The sequence below is a fragment of the Sinocyclocheilus rhinocerous genome, unplaced genomic scaffold (genome assembly GCF_001515625.1).
Source record: "Sinocyclocheilus rhinocerous isolate Xijiao unplaced genomic scaffold, SAMN03320098_v1.1 scaffold335, whole genome shotgun sequence".
Lineage (NCBI taxonomy): Eukaryota > Metazoa > Chordata > Actinopteri > Cypriniformes > Cyprinidae > Sinocyclocheilus > Sinocyclocheilus rhinocerous.
The window spans coordinates 677558-699627 of record NW_015659708.1 but is presented as its reverse complement, the minus strand read 5'-3'; the positions used below and the strand labels follow the sequence as shown (position 1 = coordinate 699627).

At 40.1% G+C, this 22070-nt stretch overlaps 1 protein-coding gene across 4 annotated transcripts; it reads left to right on the top strand.

Moving 5' to 3' along the window:
• The first annotated feature begins 1112 nt into the window (after positions 1–1112).
• LOC107724108 (protein shisa-6 homolog) lies at positions 1113–19887 on the top strand. 4 transcript variants are annotated; one of them, XM_016532896.1, is made up of 6 exons: positions 1113–1770; positions 5078–8283; positions 8476–8633; positions 10325–10381; positions 15990–16175; positions 17416–19886. In XM_016532896.1, the coding sequence occupies exons 2-6, from the start codon at positions 7604–7606 to the stop codon at positions 18228–18230; spliced, it is 1896 nt and encodes a 631-aa protein (XP_016388382.1). In that variant the 5' UTR covers positions 1113–1770; positions 5078–7603; the 3' UTR covers positions 18231–19886. The 4 variants fall into 4 exon arrangements, with proteins under 4 accessions (XP_016388382.1, XP_016388385.1, XP_016388383.1 ...); XM_016532897.1 differs by lacking the exon at positions 1113–1770 and adding an exon at positions 3087–3140; XM_016532898.1 differs by lacking the exon at positions 1113–1770 and adding an exon at positions 3156–3215.
• The last annotated feature ends 2183 nt before the right edge of the window (positions 19888–22070 follow it).

The window sequence follows — 22070 nt, the reverse complement described above, 5'->3', positions numbered from 1 at the left end:
ACAGTTTGGTAACACTTTATTTTAAGGTGTCCTTGTTACACATGTTACATGTATGTACTAATATAATAACAATTAATTATGCCTAATTACATGCAAGTAACCCTAAGCCAAACCCTAATCCTTACCCTAACCATAAATACATGTAGTTAATTAATATTACTCGGAACTTAAATGTATAATTACACTGTACGACATACACTGTGATGTAACACTATAATTACACTGAATTGAAAATAATAGTTTGTTATATCTAAAATCATTTTTTTAAGACACCACCCACCCCAATTATCATGTTTTCTGACGTTTTATTTCACTAATTATTCTCGTTTTCATTAAAATAATTTTCATTAATGCAACGGTAATTTATTTTCTAATTTATTTTTTCCAATTTCTGTAATGTTGAAAGTACAGTAGCCTACTTTTTTTCGTAGTAGTTTTTTTATTTTATAAAATTGTCCAAATTACAGGGTTTAGGACAAATACTAGTATTTTTTTTTACTAATACAAATACTTTCTAACATGGCATTATTTTGTTTTTGCGTTATTTACCTAATAAGAATGATATCGTTTGCATTACTGAATAATAGGGCTTGGGGAATTGTCATACTGTCATAATAGTAATCTTAATAGTCCATTAAAACTCAAAATATTTATAGTATATTCTTTCTCAAATTTGATTTATACTAAAAACTGACCAGGACATGTTCTTGACCGATTTCTTAAGATTCACTATCAATCCAGATCCGTCAAGGGATGCCGCGGTTACCACAGCAACCATCGGCGCAACACTTTTTATAGCCTATACATTTGTGTCGCGCAAATGGAAGACCTAAACTCTATTAGGTTAACTCATCCTGTTCTTCATTTCTTTCATGCACAAATAAGTTAAAATCTAGCCCGCGTTTAGGAGTTCTATGAATTCTCGCGCGCTAGAATCTCGTGAGCGCGTGCCATTCTGCGCACGAGCGTCTGTTGATTTTCCCTAAAAACCCAGCTCGCATAGAAAGACGTTCTCAGCCAAAAACGCGTTCCAGCGATTGGCAGATCATTTCTAACATTTAGCAAATGAAACCACGTGCAAGCATCTGTTCGCTCCAATCGATTGATGTAAACTGAGCGAAGCGGACCTATGTGGGAGCAATTGCGTTTCCGTGGCGCGGAGGTAGATCTCTATTAGTGAGTGTGGAGCCCATTGAATTTGTGGTGAAAGCGGAATAATACGGTCATTTAAATAGTAGGGAAACGGCGCGTCTAATTAATCAGCTGTTTTATGCTTATTTGGCAACACACGGATTAGACTGTGCATAGTCAATAGCGTTTTATATGAAAAAAAAACCTATTTTTACCTGGATGCACGGAATATTATGCGTTTTATTTTCTCGTTGGACTGTAAATTAAGCATGGTCGATATTTTTTGCTAATATTTGGACGTCCACTTATTCCTTTCGTCTTTTTATGACTTGACTCAATGAAAACTATATTTTGAAACTGACATTTTTTTGTAGACCATCCAGGATTTATTCGCCTTTAAATGAGATGCTCTCCCATCGCCAATGCCACAAAACTGCGTCTTTTTCTACGAACCAAGAGCTGTAAAGAAACGCAAGACCCCATCTCTGTGAATACTGCGAGTGCTGCATCATCTCATTCAATTTGCTGTCAGACAAGAGAGGGCAACAATAACTTTGAACGGTTATTGTGTCACATTTCCTTCAGTCTCCGCATCATTTCCCACAGATTCGAAGCGGGCAGCTGTTGCAACACACGCAGGTAAGACGTGCCTTCATTTTGTTCCCATCTGATGCTGCTACTGCTGCAACGTGCGCAAGGATCGCATACACATAGGTCGCTCGTTACAGCCCTTGCTTTGCGGTTTTTGCTTATTTTCTGTGTGTAAAGACATTTTTATGAGCTAAATAGGGAGTATTCACAATGAACATAAGATTTGGGAATGAATACATGTCATGGGGATTGGTGTCGCACAGCGTGTGTCGTCCGCCACTGGAATTTTAATGTCCTCCCTGAGATCTGCCATGATGCTGCTGCTGTGGTGTATAGCTTGCTATAGTGTTTGCGTGTGTGTGTGGGTCAGGATTTGTGGACTAAATAATGCTAAACGAAAACTAAAGCTGCAATAAGGTAAGGATAACTTTAGGGGTAAGGGAACGAAAATGTAATTATCTCAGTATAACAACAATAGAAGTCAATGGAAAGTGCTCGCTGTGTGATAGAAAAACAAGCATGTTTGTTTGTTTGTTAACGGCTTCTGTCACTTCTAACTGTGGCGCATTGTGAACACCAGCATTTAAGTGTCGCAAAATGCAATAATTAAGCAAATCCTTCACTCATCAGTTGACTATTAGATGTCTTTGTTCGTTTCTTTTGTTCGTGTCCATCTGTAAATAAAAGCACACAGCTTTTTTGCACTAGGACTGGTTGCTAACTACCACACTTTTCCTAAATCCTAAGATACTTTAATTTGTGTCTCCCAAGGCCTACTGTCCTCTTTCTAACCTTCATCCCTCCATCCCCATTTCAGTGTATGCTCGCTCAAGTAAAATGGTAATGGGCTGCATATTGGCCTGACATCTGTCATCTGCACCTGTTTGTGGATGGGACAGATGCCTCCCATCCTCCTGAGTCAGAGAAACAGGGTTGATGGTGATGATGAGGAGGATGAAGGGGGTGGGGAATGGGGAATGGAGAGGAAGAGGCGGCTGAGTGGAGATGTGTACTGTGCTCGCTTATAGGAAGAAGCATGTAGGATATTTACCGCAAAGGGAGGATAAAATGAGCGAGCTAAGCGAGGTGATCCATCTGCCCATCTCTGTGTCACATCCCTCTCTATCTCACTCACTGCAGCAAAGCTATTCTAAGAGAACACTTTCGACCCACGCTCTGACAAACAGATTGGGAAAAATAAAGAGTGTTTGAGAGAGAAGGAAGGACGAGAGGCGTGTAGTGTGGCACGCTCAGGCCATCTTTGGAGAGTTAGTGTGCATGTGTGTCAGAGGAGTATGTGCAGATGCTGTACAGCACATCTGTGAGGCAGCCCGTGCTTCTAGGACCCTGTCTCTCCGCTTCACATCATTAGCCACACAAGGCGTTGCCGATGGCAACTCCGTAAAAGAGGCATCTCGGTGAGCGTAAAGCATGCTGTAAAACGAAAGGGCATAAGATGCACTTGGTTGCTGCATGTGAGGGACCGTTGAAAGGTGCGTAGCCTTGCTCGTTTCCCCTCGTCCCTTCTTCTATAAGGGTCCCAAAGACCCTTCCTCCCCCATCCCTGCATCCTTCCTGTCTTCTCTTCTCCTCTCAATAGGGTCTCTCTCTGCCCTGCCAACCCCCCACTCGGCACACATCTGTGGCTGTGTCACCCACCGCTTCCTCTCTCCCTTCGTCCAAAGCTGCACCTCTTTGAATGTATTAAGCCTTCAGTATGTTCCCACAAGCCTTTTTAGTGGTGTTTTTACACTGTTTTGTACCAGATTTTGAGCCTGGTGCTGTCATTGAGGGTTTAAGATTCACTGTATTGCATCAGCTATGCTAACATGAGCATGTTATTCACTGCCGTAATGTGTGACTCAGTATGTGAGAAAGCTGAGGTCGCACTACTATATGCAGGAAATATGGTGTGCATATTGCATACGCTTTGCACCTTGTTGATCGTGGAGGATGATGGGATTCACAGCCATATGATTTTGGATGACTTTGGTTTTGTTGAATAGAAACAACATACAAGCGTATTCGAACCTGAATTCACAAATTTGATATAATTGTCACAAATTTTAAATAGTTTCTTGATTGTCATAAGTGCATGGTTGAATGTGTATATATATGTGACCCTGGACCACAAACCCAGTCATAAGGGTCAATTTTTTGAAATTGAGATTTATAATAAATAAATCAGCTTTCCATTGATGTATGGTTTGTTAGGATAGGACAATATTGGGTGCAAAAAAATCTAAATACGGAGAAAATCGCCTTTAAAGCTTTTCAAAATGAAGTCCTTAGCAATGCGTATAACAAAAAAAAAAAAAGTTTGATATATTTATGGTAGGAAATTTACAAAATGTCTTCATGGAACATGAGCTTTACTTAATATCCTAATGATTTTTGGCATAAAAGAAAAATCGGTAATTTTGACCCATACAATGTATTGTTGGCTATTGCTACTTGTTATGACTAGTTTTGTGCTCCAGGGTCACATATGTCAGTGTCAGAATAATAACCAAAATCTTTTATCACAGAGTGAGTAATTTTATATCACTGTTATGGTGTGTATATATAGCTAGTTTATTGTACAATATAATTATTTTAATGGGAAAATTGAAGAAATATGGCTTATGTATTAAATAACTATATGGTAATGTATAATTTGGATAATTCAGTAAATTACATTAAAAAACACTATTTAATTTGATTTATTTTCACTTTTATTTAAACAAAAAATAGTCTGGCATCAGTACAGCTACTGCTTCACATAATGCAATACTTGAGTTAAAAAAAAACAGTGAAACTATTACTTCTGACTTTAAATTTTAAGAGGATAAGTTACGTTTAAAGCAACTTACCAATGCACGTTGTGACGTGAATTGGCACTTGTAAACAATGCAATGCTGTGTTGTGCCTAAAGCTCCTTAATATCAAGATCTTCTTCCGTTCATCATCCTATTTTGATATTATTCCAAGTTTCATTAACATGAAGCAGTGCTGCCCACTGAAATTATTGCCTAATTATTATAATGTTTGTTGTATTAAGAAACATGTCTACAGCATGTGATATTTTCAAAAATTAATTGGTAGAAGGAATATTAATAAGACGTTGGGGTTGTGAATACATAAAGTATTGCAAAAACTAATGCATTAAAATTTGTTTAGATGTTGTAAAAGATGTTGTCAATGTATGCACCTTGATACAGTATGTATTGCATCTGTTCATTTCCTGTATGTTCTTGTACTGTGCTGATTGTGATATATCATGTTGGGCATTTTAGCTCATTGCAGATTATTTGGGCATTTTAGCTCATTGCAGATCAGGTATTTGATTCATTCTTAACTTCCTTTTGTCTTTCAGTGAAAATCCAAGACTAGCAAAGGAAAACTGAAGCCAAGACGAAGAGCCATCAGCCTGGATGAAAACGACTGAAGTCCTGGCCAGGAATACAAGTCGTCTTCTTTTCTAAAGCAGATGAACTAGCACTGTCTTTGTGAACCAGGGGCTTTTTGAAAGGATGTTGATTTGCACAGATTGAAGATTTTCTCTTTGACTTTTTGCTACCAAAACCAGTGCCAAACACTAACCGTGCCAACCAGAAGCAAGAAATTATTTCACTAGTATTTTTGCAGTTTTATTGATCCATTTAAGCCATTGAAACTCAATTTCCACTGACATTAGTTCACAATTTTTACCTTACCTTCACTGTTAGTCTTTTTTTACTATAATAGCATGTAACGGTTCCCAAGGTGAAAAGTTTATATGTGCATCACTTGGTTTAAGTCAAAAACAACAAGCAGCTTTCACTCCCCAAAATAGGGAAAACAGTGCATTATTGGTTAAACATGCTTTATGTAAGAGTGGCCGTTACGAATGCATTAGCCTGAGAGAGTTTGGATCCTGATCGATTGATCGATGGATGGACGGGCTTATGGATGGCTGGCACAAGCCTCATTAAACTTTCCAAAGTGAGCTGCTGCTAATTCTGTTGATTAGTCGTCCGTTCCTCTCACTAAGGCCCGTTGAACTCATCCTCTCCATCAGATCTCTTTAGTCATCCATCTCGTTTGCTCCTCCCTCCTCTACAGACTCTGCACATTTAGAGCAGAACCCTCAGAAGTCCCTGAAGGGTTTAGATACTGAAGCCATACGTCTCATAGCCATACTAACGTCAAGATCCCTGCCATCACTGCGAGGATTCGGCTTGGTCATTCGGGAAGAGCAGCTGCATGGGTATATTCAGGAATATTTGTGTGCATGTTCAACGGTGGTCCAGGTTTGACGTTCCGTAATCTGCCATATTCACCAGCGAGCCATTGACGCGTTTACTGTGTTGACAGTGGGACGACGTTTGAAGTTGTCCCACTACTTGAAAAGACGCTCTTTAACACTTAGGATAGGTCTTTTGGTGCGTTTGCTTGACGATCTCCACGTGTTCCACATTGACGGATGAATCCTGACTTGTTCATGCCTGTTCAGTGGGCTCAACCATGCTGTCCTGCCAGAACTGGGCCCAAGCCCCCGTTTGTTTTATTCTGTTGGGTTGAGCTAAATCCAGAGCAGAGACACTCACGCAAGAGGGTCCAACACACATAGACCCTCAAACTTTACCTAGACTCAGTCCATCCTTCCATTTCCTCTCTTCCTTTCCTGAACACTTCTTCCTTTCTGGCCTGACTTGTGTCATCAAACCAGGAACTAATATATACCTGCTGCTTGTTACACTTCGTGAGTGCCCTAACCGACCTACACTCTTCCAAAGCCTTCGTAATGAGCCTTTGTCCCGTGGTGCCGCCTTTAGAGAAAAGATCAGCTCTTTTCTGAACTCTTTAAAGTTGCTCGCTCATCGCTTCGTCCTACCTTTATCTCTAGCCTCAATGACTTCCTCCTGAAACTCGAAAAAAGATGAAGTACTTAGTATTTTTCTTGAGAACTGACACTGTTAGCCTGATTATGTGGACTGCACAACAGAACCTCAATGACCTTGAAAGGTATTCTTGTTAGTCTCACAAGACATTCTCATTGACGATTAAAGCCTAAAGCGGCAACCAACTGAGATTTGTTTACAAGACGACATCAGTTCTTGGAGCTGACGATGACAATTGTTTACAAGTCACATGGAATAGCTGAGCACTAGTAACTGTTTCTTTCTATACGGTTGTTTAGTGAGTCGACAACTGAAGTGCCAACCAGAATAGAAAACATTTGGTTTACACTCGAACAGAAATGTTTACACGTTGCCCATAAGGTGAACTCCGATTGAGTCTTGAATGAATTGTTAGTGCCATAGATCAGTTCAGTTACACAGACTTAAACAAAACCACCTTTAAGAAGAAGCTGTTCCCATGACTTTGTGACACTTTAAAAGGTTTACATTGGTAAAATATACATTTTGTTTACAGGACTAAATTGCTTGCAACAAAAGAGTCAAATATTTGTTCATTTCATCTCGCATTTGAGTCATTTTCATATTTTTAAAACTGTTGTTTTATACAATTTGCTAATCGAGAAGATTCCAAATATTTAATTTTGTGCCAAATCAAAATTTTCAAACATTCCAGCTCTCACCCATTACGCATAAAACTTGTATATAGATTTACCTCATTCTAGTTAATAATTTCCTCAGAAATATGTTTACACCCTAACTGAGTCTCATGCTTATTTTCTTTAACCCGAACTCCCGCACTTGGATGTGCATTTTGCATATTAAATAATTTGCATACTAGTGTATGCACATGTGAAAGAGAGATTAACTTGTCTACATGTCTTATATATTGCCACACTGACTTGCAACTTTTGACAGCTTTTTGTAGTCCTCGGAAGTCTTTTGTACGAAGGCTTCACATTTTTTTCATCTTTGATAAAATAAACGCCCATTGTATCAAGATGCCACCCGCTGCCCTCTTGCTTTTCTTCCTGTTTGGCCCTGTGGTCTCCACAGTGACTATTACCTCGGAACGCTCCTCCATGAACGGGGGTCCGGTGCTGCTTCTGTTGCGAGGACGCGGCCGCAAGTTCCCTCAGCCCGATGTGAGGGGCAAGGAGGCAGCAGCCATGGCGGCAGAGCCAGAGGCAGCCGAGGTCCCTCCGAGACCCCTGCCGCAGATTATGCTACCCCGCAATGTGACGGTCGATGCCCTGAAGCCCCCGCTGGGCGCCGCACAGGTGGCCCCTCCTCCTCGGCGCCTGGTGGATGTGGACGTGTGTCAGGGCTACTACGATGTGATGGGACAGTTCGACAACACTTTCAACTGCACCAAGGGCACCTACATCTACTGCTGCGGCACCTGTCATTATCGCTTCTGCTGCGAGCACCAGCGCAACCGTCTAGACCAAGACTCCTGCACTAATTACCGCTCACCCGACTGGGCCGTCACGGCGGGACCCATCACCCAGCCCCCGGTCCGACACGACCCAGATTTTGACCCACTGCAGCAACAGAACAACAACACTGCTTACGTCATCGGGGGAGTCATCTCGTTTACCATGGCCATGGCCATTGGGGTTAAAGTGGCCTTCTATAAACTGTCTCGACGACCGAGGAACAGAGACATCAACATGCCTAGGTGAGTGAAAGGCCCATTATGACCGGGCTCACGATGTGGAAGGAGACAATGCTGTACACATCGGAGTCTGCATCAGTGACTGCAATCTGAATAGATCTGTAGTGATTTTGATGTCAGGCTCTTTCAGATTTTGCCTTTTGATTCCGTCATACACTCATGCTTCATTTTTACTGTTTATCTCTCTCTCTTCAGAGCGCTGGTGGACATTCTGCGTCACCAGTCCAGCCCGGTCCAGCAAGGAAAGAGGAACAACAGCACGGTCCTCACAACCGCCACCTCCAGTGAGGGCACGCAGGGGCGGACTTCGAAAAACTTCTACACTCCCGTCCTCCAGAGCAAAGACAACCGGAGTGAGTCTATCTCGCCCACTCATGAGAGTTACAGAACGAATGAAAAGCTAAAAGGGCATAATGGATGTAGTCACAACTTATATACATTTGCAGGGGAATGAATAAGCAGATATTGAGAAAGAGGGGTTTGAATTGTAGAATCAACTGGGCAGAAATGAAATCTAAAGGCATGATTTAGTCGACAGATCGACAAGCCTGAGAGTATGAGGTAATGTAGAACAGAGGATGTGTCAGAAATGAGTCAGATTAATTCTGCTTCAGATGCTATGTAACTACATGAAACTAGAGCAGCAAGTAAAGGAGGAGGTGTTTTCCACCTTTAAAGATAAAGCATTCTCGACTAACATCCAAAATAGGAATGCTTAACGTATGCAGCTCGGGGGATGCATTTAGGAAGTAATCAGCGGCCAGTGAATAAAATACAAATCTTGTCATAATGTTAGTTGTTTATCAGCTGGTTTTGAGGAGTGCAGTAAGCAACAATTAGACCTATGTCTTAAACCTATTAAGTGATTAACAGATGCTTTTCATATTTCAGGACAGAGTCGTTAGTGAATTTAAATTGAAATGTTTACATTTCAAAACACGTTCACACTATACGTTCAAAAGTTTGGGGTCTGTAAAAGATTTGTTTTAATGTTTTGGTAAGAAGTCTCTTTTTCTCAACAAGGCTGCATTTATTTGAAAAATAAAGTTAAAACAATAATTTTGTGAAATATTAAAACATAAAATAATCTAGTGACGGCAACTCCAGGTTTTAGTGATCCTTCAGACTTATCATCAATGTTGAAAACAGTTGTGCTGCTTAATATTTTTGTAGAAACCATAATACAATGTTTCAGGATTCCTTGATCAATATAAAGTTTAAACGAACATCATTTATTTGAAATAGAAATCTTTTGTAGCAACATTATAAATTAATTTACTATCACTTTTGAATAATTTACTCCATCCTTACTTAATAAAACATTTTGAACATATATGCGTGTATATATATATATATATATATATATATATATATTCATTAATACATTCCAAATGTATTGTTTAATAATTCATATGCAAGAAAAAAATCACTTTAATCTTAAGGATGTAACCAAATATTTAAAACTGTGGAGAGCAAAGGTAAAAAATTGACTAAATATATCAAATTAATAATATTATGGGGATGCACCCCTCATTGTTTGTGCTATTTATCCCTGATTTCACAGTTAATGTTCTTTTTAGGGTTGAGTCCATTTTGTCATGATTTGTCTTGTTTTCACTCTCAAGTTTTCAATGTTTGGCTGCAGTTGCTAACAGAACACATGCTTTTTAAATGTGCTGCAGGAGGTCTGTCCAATCAGTGATGAGAGTCTTTTAGTCTTTTCAATCAGTTGTAAGAATATTTTAAATTTTTTATATCACCATTATTGAAATTGAAATATGACTGCACTGCAAGCAAGCACAGTGGTAAAAGCAAGAAAACTGCATCACTGACATAATTGCTTGCAGTCTAGACTGTTTCATTCGTTATAACTGTAACGTTATTTTTGCGTTGTGTTTTTCACTTGCAGTACTGATAGATATTTCGTGAAAAAAATGGGGTGCAGGCCACTGAAAACATTTTTAAGTGGAGATATTAAACATGCTAAGAGGCCTCGCATTTTCTGACCTGGGAGTGGATCAGTGTTCACTCTGCTCTCTTACAGCTGGGAAACACAGTTTTGGCCAGACTGGGTCCAGTCCTAAACACACAGCTACTATCGGTAAGCCAAGGAGCTTAGGCAGAGTGTGCAAATGTGTCACTTGTGTGAGAGCACCAGTAAGAAAGCTTCAGATTTGTCTGTGTGTATTTGTCACTGCCTATGTTTTGGCTTGGTCTCGTTGGTTCGAGTGTGTTTGCTCGTGCCCTCCCACTCTGTTGCCACCCTGAGCTATTTTCTTGCTGTTTGTCCTGCACCCAGCGCTGTTTGCATCAGTCACCAAAGCTTCAGTAAATGTGCTGGCATGCCGAGTAGCAGAATGCCAAAATGTGGTGTGTCTTTTCTTCATGTTTATGTATGTTATTCATTTATATTTATCTTAAGCACATGAATATTATATTTAACCAATAGATTGGGAGAAAACATCTTGATGTTCTGGATTCCACCTTCTGTTTTCACTTTGGCAAAATCTCTATCTATCTATCTATCTATCTATCTATATCGCAAGATGGCGGCACACACTGTTGCAGCGGACCAGTGCTTCTCTAGTCTGTGCTTTGTTTGGCGATTTATGTACGTGTTGTTTCTCGTCCTATGGTCATTCTGTCGGGCGAATAACACCTACAGCCGACACGATCTCCTTAGGATAGGAGTTTGTTATGAGCAGAGTGTTACAGCCGAGTTTCTCCGTTCACATAAGATCCCGGTGGATATAGCGAGGAGCCCCGGCTCTCCATGGATTACCATCCCCGCGGTGAGGTGGCGAAGGCGAAGGGAGAGGAAGCAGAAGCAAGGCTGTAGGGCCGGTGCGTTAGCTAGGCTACAGAGGCAGCCACGCAGACCACCGCTTCCCAGCCTTTTTCTGACGAACACCAGATCACTCGCCAACAAGATGGATGAACTGAGGCTACAGGTTGCGACTAACAACATCATGAAGGACAGCTGCATTCTGTTGATCATAGAGACCTGGCTTCATTCATTCATCCCGGACTCTGCTATTGCGCTAGTAGGCTACACAGCACAGTGTCATGACAGGACAAGGGACTCCGGTAAGAGCAGGAGAGGGGGGGCTATGTGTTTGTCAATAACAACTGTAGACAGTCACTGCTCCCCAGATCTGGAGTATGTGACTGTTAAATGCAGGCCCATTTACCTCCCAAGAGAGTTCACTGTGGTCATGATAACTGCTGTTTACATCCCACCGGATGCTAATGCTAACTCGGCTATCGGACTCTTACATGGCAGTATAAGCAGTCAGCAGAGCAGGTATCCTGATGCTGTGCATATCCTAGCAGGGGACTTTAATCATGCAGATCTTAGGTCAGTGCTTCCTAGATTTCATCAGCATGTAAAGTGTGCTACTAGAGGAGCTAACATACTGGACAAGGTCTACTCAAACATCAAGCTAGGCTACAGGGCTTGACCATTACCACACCTGGGCCAGTCAGACCACATGTCTCTGCTTTTAATCCCTGCATATGCCCCCCTCAGGACTGTTTTGACAGGACTAACTGGGATGTCTTTGAACATCCAGACCTGGAGGTGTTCACGGACAGTGTTCTGTGTTACATTAAGAACTGCATAGAAATCGTCACTGTGGACAAATGCATCCAGGTCTATCCCAACCAGAAGCCCTGGATGAACCGTGACGTTCGGTGGCTACTGAAGGAAAGGAACACAGCCTTCAAGTGTGGCGACAGGGCTCTCTACAGTGTGGCCCGAGCTAACCTGAAGAGAGGCATCAGAGAGGCCAAGTTGGACTATAAGAGGAGAATCGAAGACCACCTGGACAGCAACAACAGCAGGCAGGTGTGGCAGGGAGTCCAGCATCTCACCAACTACAGGACTAACCTCGGTGCTGCACAAGGTAACGTCTCTCTGGCAGAGGAGCTGAACTTCTTCTTTGCTCGCTTCGAGATGGAGCAACCAGACACAGCCACACATCATCCTGCGGCCCACAGCAACTTCACCCTCACAGTGGAGGAGGATGAGGTGAGGCATACTTTGCGGGCCATAAACCCGAGAAAGGCTGCTGGACCTGACGGTAACGCTGGACGCGTGCTAAAGGACTGTGTGGACCAGCTGGCTGGAGTCTTCACCAGGATTTTCAACCAGTCCCCTGTCCCAGTCCACGGTACCACCCTGCCTGAAGTCCTCCATCATAGTTCCCCTGCCTAAGAAACCCATCATAGTTCCCCTGCCTAAGAAACCCCACATTAATAGTTTCAATGACTACCGGCCAGTTGCAGATGAAGTGCTTTGAAAAACTGGTACGGAGTCACATCACTTCATTCTTTCCACCGACCTTTGATCCATACCAGTTTGCATACAGGACGAACAGATCCATGGAGGATGCCATAGCTACAGCCCTCCAGACTGCGCTGTCCCACTTGGAGCAGGAGGGGAGATACGTGCAGCTGCTCTTTGTGGATTACAGCTCTGCGTTTAATACCATCCTCCCTCACAAACTGGTGGACAAACTGGTAGACCTGGGACTTCCATACTCCACCTGTACATGGATTAAGCGCTTCCTGTCTGGTCGCAGCCAGAGGGTGAGAGTGGGCTCACATACATCTATGGCCCTTAAGGTCTCTGCACACTGAGTCCGAAATTTTCGTATGCGTTTTTTCGTATTCGAAATCCTAAAAATGTGTCACGCACAGAAACCTTGCACACTGAGTCCGATGCGTATTAATTCATCCGTTGCGAAAAAATGCGGAAAACAGCACTAAATGGAGACTTCAAGCAGTGAGGATGATTTTGTTGTCCTTTCGTATTCGAAATCCTAAAAATGTGTCACGCACAGAAACCTTGCACACTGAGTCCGATGCGTATTAATTAATCCGATGCTTTTGCTAGCGATACTAGAGCCACATATTAAAAAGAAGACTCCAATTTCCAAAGTTCCAATTTCTGTGAACTCCCGTGTGCAAGGATCTATATACAGTGCTTTGTGCTGCGAGACGAAGTGGATGAACTTGACAATCGCCATTCTGGATTTTGGCGTTCGCTTGTACGGTGGCTCTGAACTGTCAAAACACCTCCCAAAATGCTTGCTACGGAAAAAATCAAACCTGATCTGAATTTTTTTATAACGGACGAATATTTCCGAGGCAGTGTGTAAATGTGATTGACATAACGTGAGGTCGTATTTATTTTTTAATGTGCCAAAATTTCGGACAAAATTTTCGAACTCAGTGTGCAATGACCTTTAGTCTCAGCACTGGCTCCCTACAGGGCTGTGTGCTGAGCCCCCTGCTCTACACCCTGTATACCTATGATTGTACCCCTGCCCACCACAGTAATACCATCATCAAATTTGCCGACGACACCACAGTGGTGGGGCTCATCTCCGGGGGGGATGATACTGCTTATCGGGACGAGGTGGAGCGGATGACAGTATGGTGTGGAGAGAACAATCTGCTACTCAACACCTCAAAGACCAAGGAAGTCATTATTGACTTCAGGAGGAAGAAAACAGATATCTCGCAACTGTACATCAGCGGGGACTGTGTGGACGGTGTTGGACTTCTGCTTTCTGGGAGTCCACATTGAGGAGGATCTCAACTGGGGAGAGTGAATACCTCTGAGCTGCTGAAAAAGGCTCAGCAGAGACTGCACTTCCTGAGAGTGCTCAGGAAGAACATCATCACCCAGAGACTGGTGGTTTCCTTTTATCGGAGCTCCATTGAAAGCATCCTCACGTACTGTATATGTGTATGGTACAGTAGCTGCACAGTAGCACAGAAGAAAACACTTCAGAGGGTTATTAAAACTGCTCAGAAGATCGTTGGATGCCCTCTCCCCACTCTGGAAGAATTACACAGTTCCCGCTGCCTTAAAAAAGCCCAGAACATTATAAAGGACACTTCACACCCTGGACATTCATTCTTTGAATTGCTGTCGTCAGGTAGACGGTACAGAGTAATTAAAACAAGGACTAATAGATTTAAAGGGGTCATCGGATGCTCATTTTGCATAAGTTGATGTTCAAACAACTTGAAAAGTGAATTTTGCATGTGATGACCCCTTTAAGAACAGTTTTTATCCTACAGCAGTTACCACACTCAATGCTGCTAAAACATAATTTGATGTGCAATAAGAGATCGGGGCAATAATGACAGAATGTATGCTGTGTGTGTGTGTTTTTTATTATATTATTTTTAATATTTTAGCTGTTTTTATATGTTTTGTTGATCATGAGTGATGCACTGATTGGATGGCACTTTAATTTTGTTGTACATGTTACAATGACAATAAAGATTTGAACTTGAACTGTCTATCATTCTGTCGTTCTATCTATCTATGATCTGTCAGTCTTCAAGACCCTTTACTTTTTTCAAGTTGAAATATTTTATTTCTTGAAATGCTACCTCAATACAAATTCATACTAAGAAACTGAATTCAAACTTAAAATGTATTCTCCATTCAGTTTCTAAATGGCTCACATCCCAGATAGACAGAATTATTATGTTATTTATTTCTTCTCTTTTTTTATTGTTTTGTTTCTGGGAGTGTGGGTGGTGGAAAGGAAATTGTAAAACCGAAAGAGGAATTTTGTTTATTAACACGTCATTTATAATGTACTTTTTTGGGGGTTCTTCATGGGTTTTTTTGTACATTTATTTATATACATATTAAATATAGCATATAATATTATATACTGTATGATATATGTGACCCTGGACCACAAAACCAGTCATAAGTCGCACGGGTATATTGTAGCAATAGCCAACAATACATTGTATGGATCAAAATATATATATATATTTTTTCATTAGGATATTAAGTAAAAATCATGTTCCATGAAGATATTTTGTAAATTTCCTACCGTAAATATATCAAAACTTAATTTTTGATTAGTAATGTATTGCTAAATGACTTCATTTGGACAACTTTTCCCAATATTTTGATTTTTTTTGCCCCCTTTAAATTCCAGATTTTCAAATAGTTGTATCTCGGCCAAATATTGTCATATCCTAAAAAATCTCAATAGGAAGCTTATTTATTCAGCTTTCGGATGATATAAATCTTCAAATTTCAATTTCAAACATTGACCCTTATGACTGATTTTGTGGTCCAGGGTCACATTTATATACTATATTTTTTAACATATATGTGAGAATCATAACAGTTTTATTCTAAAGTAAAATTAAAAGCCTTTGACTTCACGAGTCAAAATAGCAAATGTTGCATGCCATGGTGAATTGGGGCTGGTGGACTGAACTGGACTGCTAACTCCAAGGTACTTCAGTTCAAATCTCAGCAAGGATGATCTATGAACTGGAGAGTTGCTGAGTTCCCCTGTGACCACATTTAATCTGAAGTGCTTAACCCAAGGTAGCTCCGGGGGGACTCTCTCTGTACGTGCACTGCAAATTACTTATAAAAGTGTCTGTGGAACAAATTACTACATGAATAAGGATATTATCATTATATAAGGATATATTAAATTTAAGGGAACAACGAATAAGACAATATTCTAGTCACACATCTCTACACAAACGTTCCAGTTCCATTGTATTCTAAGTGATTCTGCCGTTGTCATTTAGAGACTCGGGATGCAGCTTCAGTGTTCCAGTCACCCATATTCTACATTCGACCCAGATAGATGTTTTGAACACATCAGTTGTTGGTGTTTGTCTTATTGTCTTTTGTTCTCCTCTCCTAGAGCGAGTTCCACGCATGAACAACACCCAGCTGGCCTCAACAGGAACACTGCTGTCCAGCAAGCACAATAATTCTGGCTATCACCCCTCCTTCTCTCACTCCTTCCACAACCTTGCCCAGCTACCTCCATCATACGAGACCGTCATGAAACCAGAGCTCAACCGCTACAGCTCCCTCAAGAGACTAGGTGAGTGTGCGTCTGAAAAAGAGAGTGTGTAATTTCAGAACTGCTACTACTCGGAGGGTCTCTGTGAGGGAGTGTAGCATGGGGTCAGCCGCTACTGTTTTAGGAAGGATGCCCTGTGGCATTGGAAAGTTTTTGCATGTTTAATTTTATCAGCATGACTGGGGAAGAAATATATTTGGGTTTTGGAAAGGCGCTATATAAATGAAAATTATTATTATTATTATTATTTTAGTTGATCATATTCATATTCAATCAACGCTCAAAAACTGTAATTGAAAAAAATCGGAAATTACTACAACAAAAATTGATTTGCCTAAAATGGCTTTTTAAAAAGGGTTTAGATTAACCTCTATTTATACCTAGCATTACCATACATTTCATATCTGGATACTATCTGTATATTTTAGCCAGATTACATTTTACACATTCAACATGAGTGTGATTGGATGGTGTGATCTCACTTTACCACACAAAATGCAAATCTCTACATACATAATACAAAAGAGGTTGCTAAACTGAAATTATGTCAGTTAAATATGAATTTAAATTAATTTTATAAACGGTGATGGATTATTCAGAATTCTTTCCATCATGTCATGCTGTTCCTTTCTTTATGAACCCTGTAGTTTGTTTAAATAATTAAATACGTATTTAGATATTGACTAAAGATAACGCATTGAGTGTCATGAACTAAAAATTTACCATTTTTACAGCATCTAGTTTAAAATAATTCATAAATATATACTTGTTCTTTGTTATTAAAATATTAAGATATTATATTAATATATACTTTGTTAATATTAAACTATATGCTTTATTAATATTAAATATTAAGGATAGAAATATAAAAATTAGCATTAACCACCATTAATAAATGCTGTAAAAGTATTGTTCATTGTTAGTTCATAAGGCCTAATGCATGATCTGTTAACGAACTGAGCCTAATTGTGAGGTGTTCCCAAAAAATCTGCAACCCCTGCGTTTTTAGCGATTATTTTTAGCATTATAAAATTACTTGCATAACTGAATATGGAAAATTACTTGCATAACTGAATATTTGCATGTTACACCTTCATTAAATGTGATTAACATCCATGCCAGAAAACTTCCAAATGTGTATTCAGAAATTCAATCACATTGCATAATTTTAATGCGGTCTGATCACCAAAACGCTTGTTAATGACCGGAGTAATGGGTCAAATTTATGAAAGATACTAATTTTCATATTTCCTTACTACAGAGAAAAACTTGGATGAATATTCTGGATATTACACCTCCAAGCGAAGGCCAGATAATGCTCCTCCCAGCTTTCACTCCTCCCAGCACCACCTTCCCTGGGGTGGTGACTTCACACTGAGTGCCCGGGGTACCCTCCCGCTAAACACGTCCCGCACGCGCATCCACGTGCCCACTTCCACCCCCAACCCCTACCCTCTACCCCAGACTCCGTACAACCCCACATTCGACACGATGAGTAAACCACCTCGCCGGGTGATGTCCCAAGACCAGCTTCTGGCGCTGGGGGAGGGGAACACTCTCTCACGCCTCTCCAAGAACCAGCAGCATCAGTACTACAAACCCATGACCACCAGCAAGAGCTCCAACACCCAGACTTTACGCAAGTCTCATGAACGCCTCCTGGTCTCTCCAGACCGCCTGGAGGAGCGACTGATGGGTGATTACGGCGGGATGGGGCCCACCATGTCTCGTCTCACGCACCACCAGAAAGCGCAATCCCAGCAGAACGTGTGCGTGACGCCCTTGCTCGACCGCCATCACATGATCAAAATGAATTCGCACCCTACCTCCGGCCGCGAGCAAGACCACACGGTCGCCACCATGTCCTCCGGCCACGGGGCCGGGACTTTGGGATGGGGGGAGGTCCACGGCTCCGGAGGAGGACCCGGAGTGATGGCGCACAGTGCTCGCCGGATGGCCTTTGCCACGAAACGCCAGAACACCATCGAACAGCTGCATTTCCTTCCTGGAGGAGGTGCAGCAGGGGGTGGAGGTCAGGCGCTGAGGACGGGGAGCAAGAATGAAGTAACCGTGTGAGCGCAAAAAGAAAGATGGTAAGGAGACGATGGATAGATGAGGTGTGATTGCGCAAGCCGAAGGGAGGGAAGACGGTGGAGTGTAAAGAAGGCTGAAGAACAGAAAGGAGGAAGGAAATAAGAAAGGGGTCAGAAATCAGGCCCAAATGAATGGAATACACCGTGTATTGCTATTGAGAGAAAGAGGGATGTAAAAACCATAGCATAAGTGATTCTGTTGATCCCTAAATTGCCAAATTCTCCATAAATAGAAATGTGAAGAAGGAAGGTCCCAGGTCTCCTCTGACCTGGGAGTAGCATATAGTGTCTCGATGGCACTATTTAGACATGATTTGAGGAGATGCAAAAAGGAAAAGTTTCATTACTAGAATAGGCCAAGTTTTCTCTATTTAGTACATTCGAGCTAATGTAAAAGCCAATTGGTTTAGGGGTTAATTTATTTTTCCTGAATCCAATGATACAGTTGACCTTGCCTCCAAATGTTTGGTTTCATTCAATGCAAAGTGTTATTCTCAAAGAGGTGTCACAATCATCAATGAAATAAGGGAACAATGAGATAAACTGGATGAAACTGACAAGTGTCCAATAGTACACTGAATTACCTCACGGAAACTATGATTTGACCTGTCTCAAATCAGATCTGCCTTGACTTGGGAATGGATTATTGTGCACGTTAAGCAGTTTGCCATCAAGTGAAGAAAACACTGGTAATTCGTCAGAGAGAAGAACTTGAGGACTTGAAAAATGTCACTCGTTTTGTGACCTGACTCTTTAGTCTGCACTGTTAATATTAGTCCAAATGCCATCAGCCATATTAGAGCTTATTCAAATGGAGTATAATGGAGGAAAACATTGGGAGACGGGTGTTATACTGATGATCAGAGATTTTTAGCCACTTATACTGAGACTGTGAATCAAAACTGAGATGAATACTTGTCAATTTGATTTTTTTGCATTGTGGATAAAATTTTGGCTGTTTTATAATATGATCAAAAGGCTGTCAGATTCATTGATGGGGAAATCAAGTCTGAACTAAAAATGCTTGAACAGACAGACATTTGGAAACTGAATTCAGCCATTGAAATGTGATAGAAGTCATGCCTCCTTCTTGCATGTTTGACCAATCAGAGCACAGCTTCGTATGACGTCCTGGAGTCATTACGGTTGTTCTGTTATTTATAAGCATTAAGAGCTGAGATTTAATCATGGGCATGCAGTAATGTCAAATAAGACAGCATACTCTTCACACTTAATTTGTTACTCAAGCTGTTGTATTGGGGGGAAAGGGTTGGTTATACAATGGACAATTTAATCCAAGGGCTATTTTGAAACTTCTTCATTTGTGTCTGTGCTTCCGTGTTCTGACGGCTTTTTATCTTTTCCCGTGACACGGCTGTGCGGAACATAGAGGCTACGTGCCAATGAGTGTACAAAACAGAAAAATAGAACAAAATCTGCAAAGCTACTTCAAACACTCTGTGTCACTCTAGGATGCATTATTATCTAACCGATGAGTTAGGATTTAGGATTAAAAAGTGTCTTGTTTATCTATACTATATTCAAGAAAAATGTATTTTTTGTTAGCAAATTCTGTGTTTTTCAGCTGTCTCCACATCAAATGGACACTGTTGTGGTGGAATGTCTGAGAACGGACCTGGCTGAGCAAGATTATTGGGCCATAATATAGTATTTTAGATCACTCTGCAATGTTTAAGCTTTTATTAACTTTAACTCAATTTAAAGGCGTTGAAAAAAAGGTAAAACATTTTTTGAATTAAATCCCGAATGTTCAAATATGTACACATGCCAATTTATGTGCATATATATATATATATATACATAAATATATAGTCATCAATATTATTCATATTTTTGATTATAAACATTGTTTTGTTTTTTTTCTCTGTGACTCGTTTTTAATTCCTGTTTTCTGTTTATATTTGAGTTTCTAGTGGATTCTAACCTTTGTAACGCGACAAAAAAGCAGATGCAATCATAGTGAAAAGACAAAACGCATGAAGATGTCAAAGCCAGTGTTGATGATGTCATATTGCTGACTTCTGATGTCAAGGTGTGTATGTGTCCAAGTTTGTGTGTCTGTATTTGTGTGCTTGTGTGTATTTCAGTGTCTATTTTGGAATGCTTTATCTCGCATTTGATCTGACTTTTGCTTTGTGTGAAGTCAGAGAATGTGCATTTCAGAAAACCCAAAATATAATTTTATTTTTAAGTGTCTCTTTGAATGCAAAAAATACAAAAATTAACAAACAAAAAAATCATTTTCCATTGCTGCATTGACCAAAGTTATGGAAAACAAAATAACCACAAGAGTATTTAGTGTCTTTTTTTTTAAATATTATTTTGTTTGTTTGTTTTTCCCATGAGATACATAAACCTTGTTGTAAATTTTCTGAGGGAAAATGCCAAAATGCCATGCATAAAATATTTAAAGCAAAAACTTTAATTATTATTATTTTTAAATAAAATCCTCATCGTTAAGAAAGATTGGTGTGTACTTGTGTACTTTTTCTCATGAATTATTAAATATGTTGGTTGGTTTTACATGTTTAGGGGAGAGTGGAGACGGCTGTAACACTTTTTGCATTTGCTTTAGTTTCTCAGAGACTTTGCATTAGAAAGCCAGAATTTTAATACAATAAAGCCACATCAGTCAGCTACTCACCCACATTGCTGTAACACATGCACATATGATTATATACATACAATTTATACTTGAATAGACAAAGTCAAGTGTTGCAACTGACCCCACAACCGGGGACGGTTGCAACAGTCCACAGGGGCAGTTGCAATATTCATTAAAATGTAATTAAAACCATTCTTAAATATCATTTTGCAATTTCTTAATTTTATTTGTGCATAGACATGGTCTTTAATAAGTTAAATTGGCTGTATAAAAACAAAGAATAGTAAATGGGGAACAACCATGTCTTGGTTAATTATTACAATACATTTAAAATACAAAATATAAATTTAATCAGAATCAAGACACTGAAATTTAATAATAGCCTACTTCTGTAGCCTACTTCTGTTAACATCTGTGAAAGGTTACTGAACTGAGGCCATAGCATAAACATAGCCACTATCTTAAGACTGTCTTAAGAACTAATTTGACCAACTAGCAGTTAACCAAGTGGTAATCAGTCTTTTTTCAATTCAAATTAGAAAAATCTACCATTTTATGGAACTGACTGGAGTCCACTTTTGAAATGAGTCCACTTTTACTTAAATAAAAAAGGAGAAATACCTAACTATTGAAAGGGGTTCTTTATTAATCCATAAAATTACAATTATGTAATGTTATGGCAAGCTTTTACATCAATGTTGTGGTAAGGGACAGCATGTTGGGACGGTTGCAACAACGTGTTGTAACTGTCCCCACACTGACAGCCGTGATAAAACTTGGTATATTAGCTTGACACTATTGCCTTGTCCAAATACAAACACTTGTGGTCTTTGCACTTGACCACTTGACTACTTATATGATGTATTTCCTGTATTTGGCCCAAGTGTTCAAGTGAGCATGAAGACCACAAGTGTGTGTACAACTTTTCATTACCTGATGGGACACACTTATAGTGTTGTGAAAACGCAAAGTGTTTACAGAGTTTTATTATTATTTTCAATACTTTGCATTTTAAAATCAACTTCTAAATGTCTGTTCAGTAGTCCCTATAGATGACACGATTTAATTAAGTGATAAAAAGCAGTTGCAAATGTAATGACTTTGATTACTTAATTTTAACTGTAATTGTAGGGAATTAATTATTATTAATTCTGGGTTTAGTGTGCGTTAAGGGCACTGCGCTCTGGCGTTTTTAAG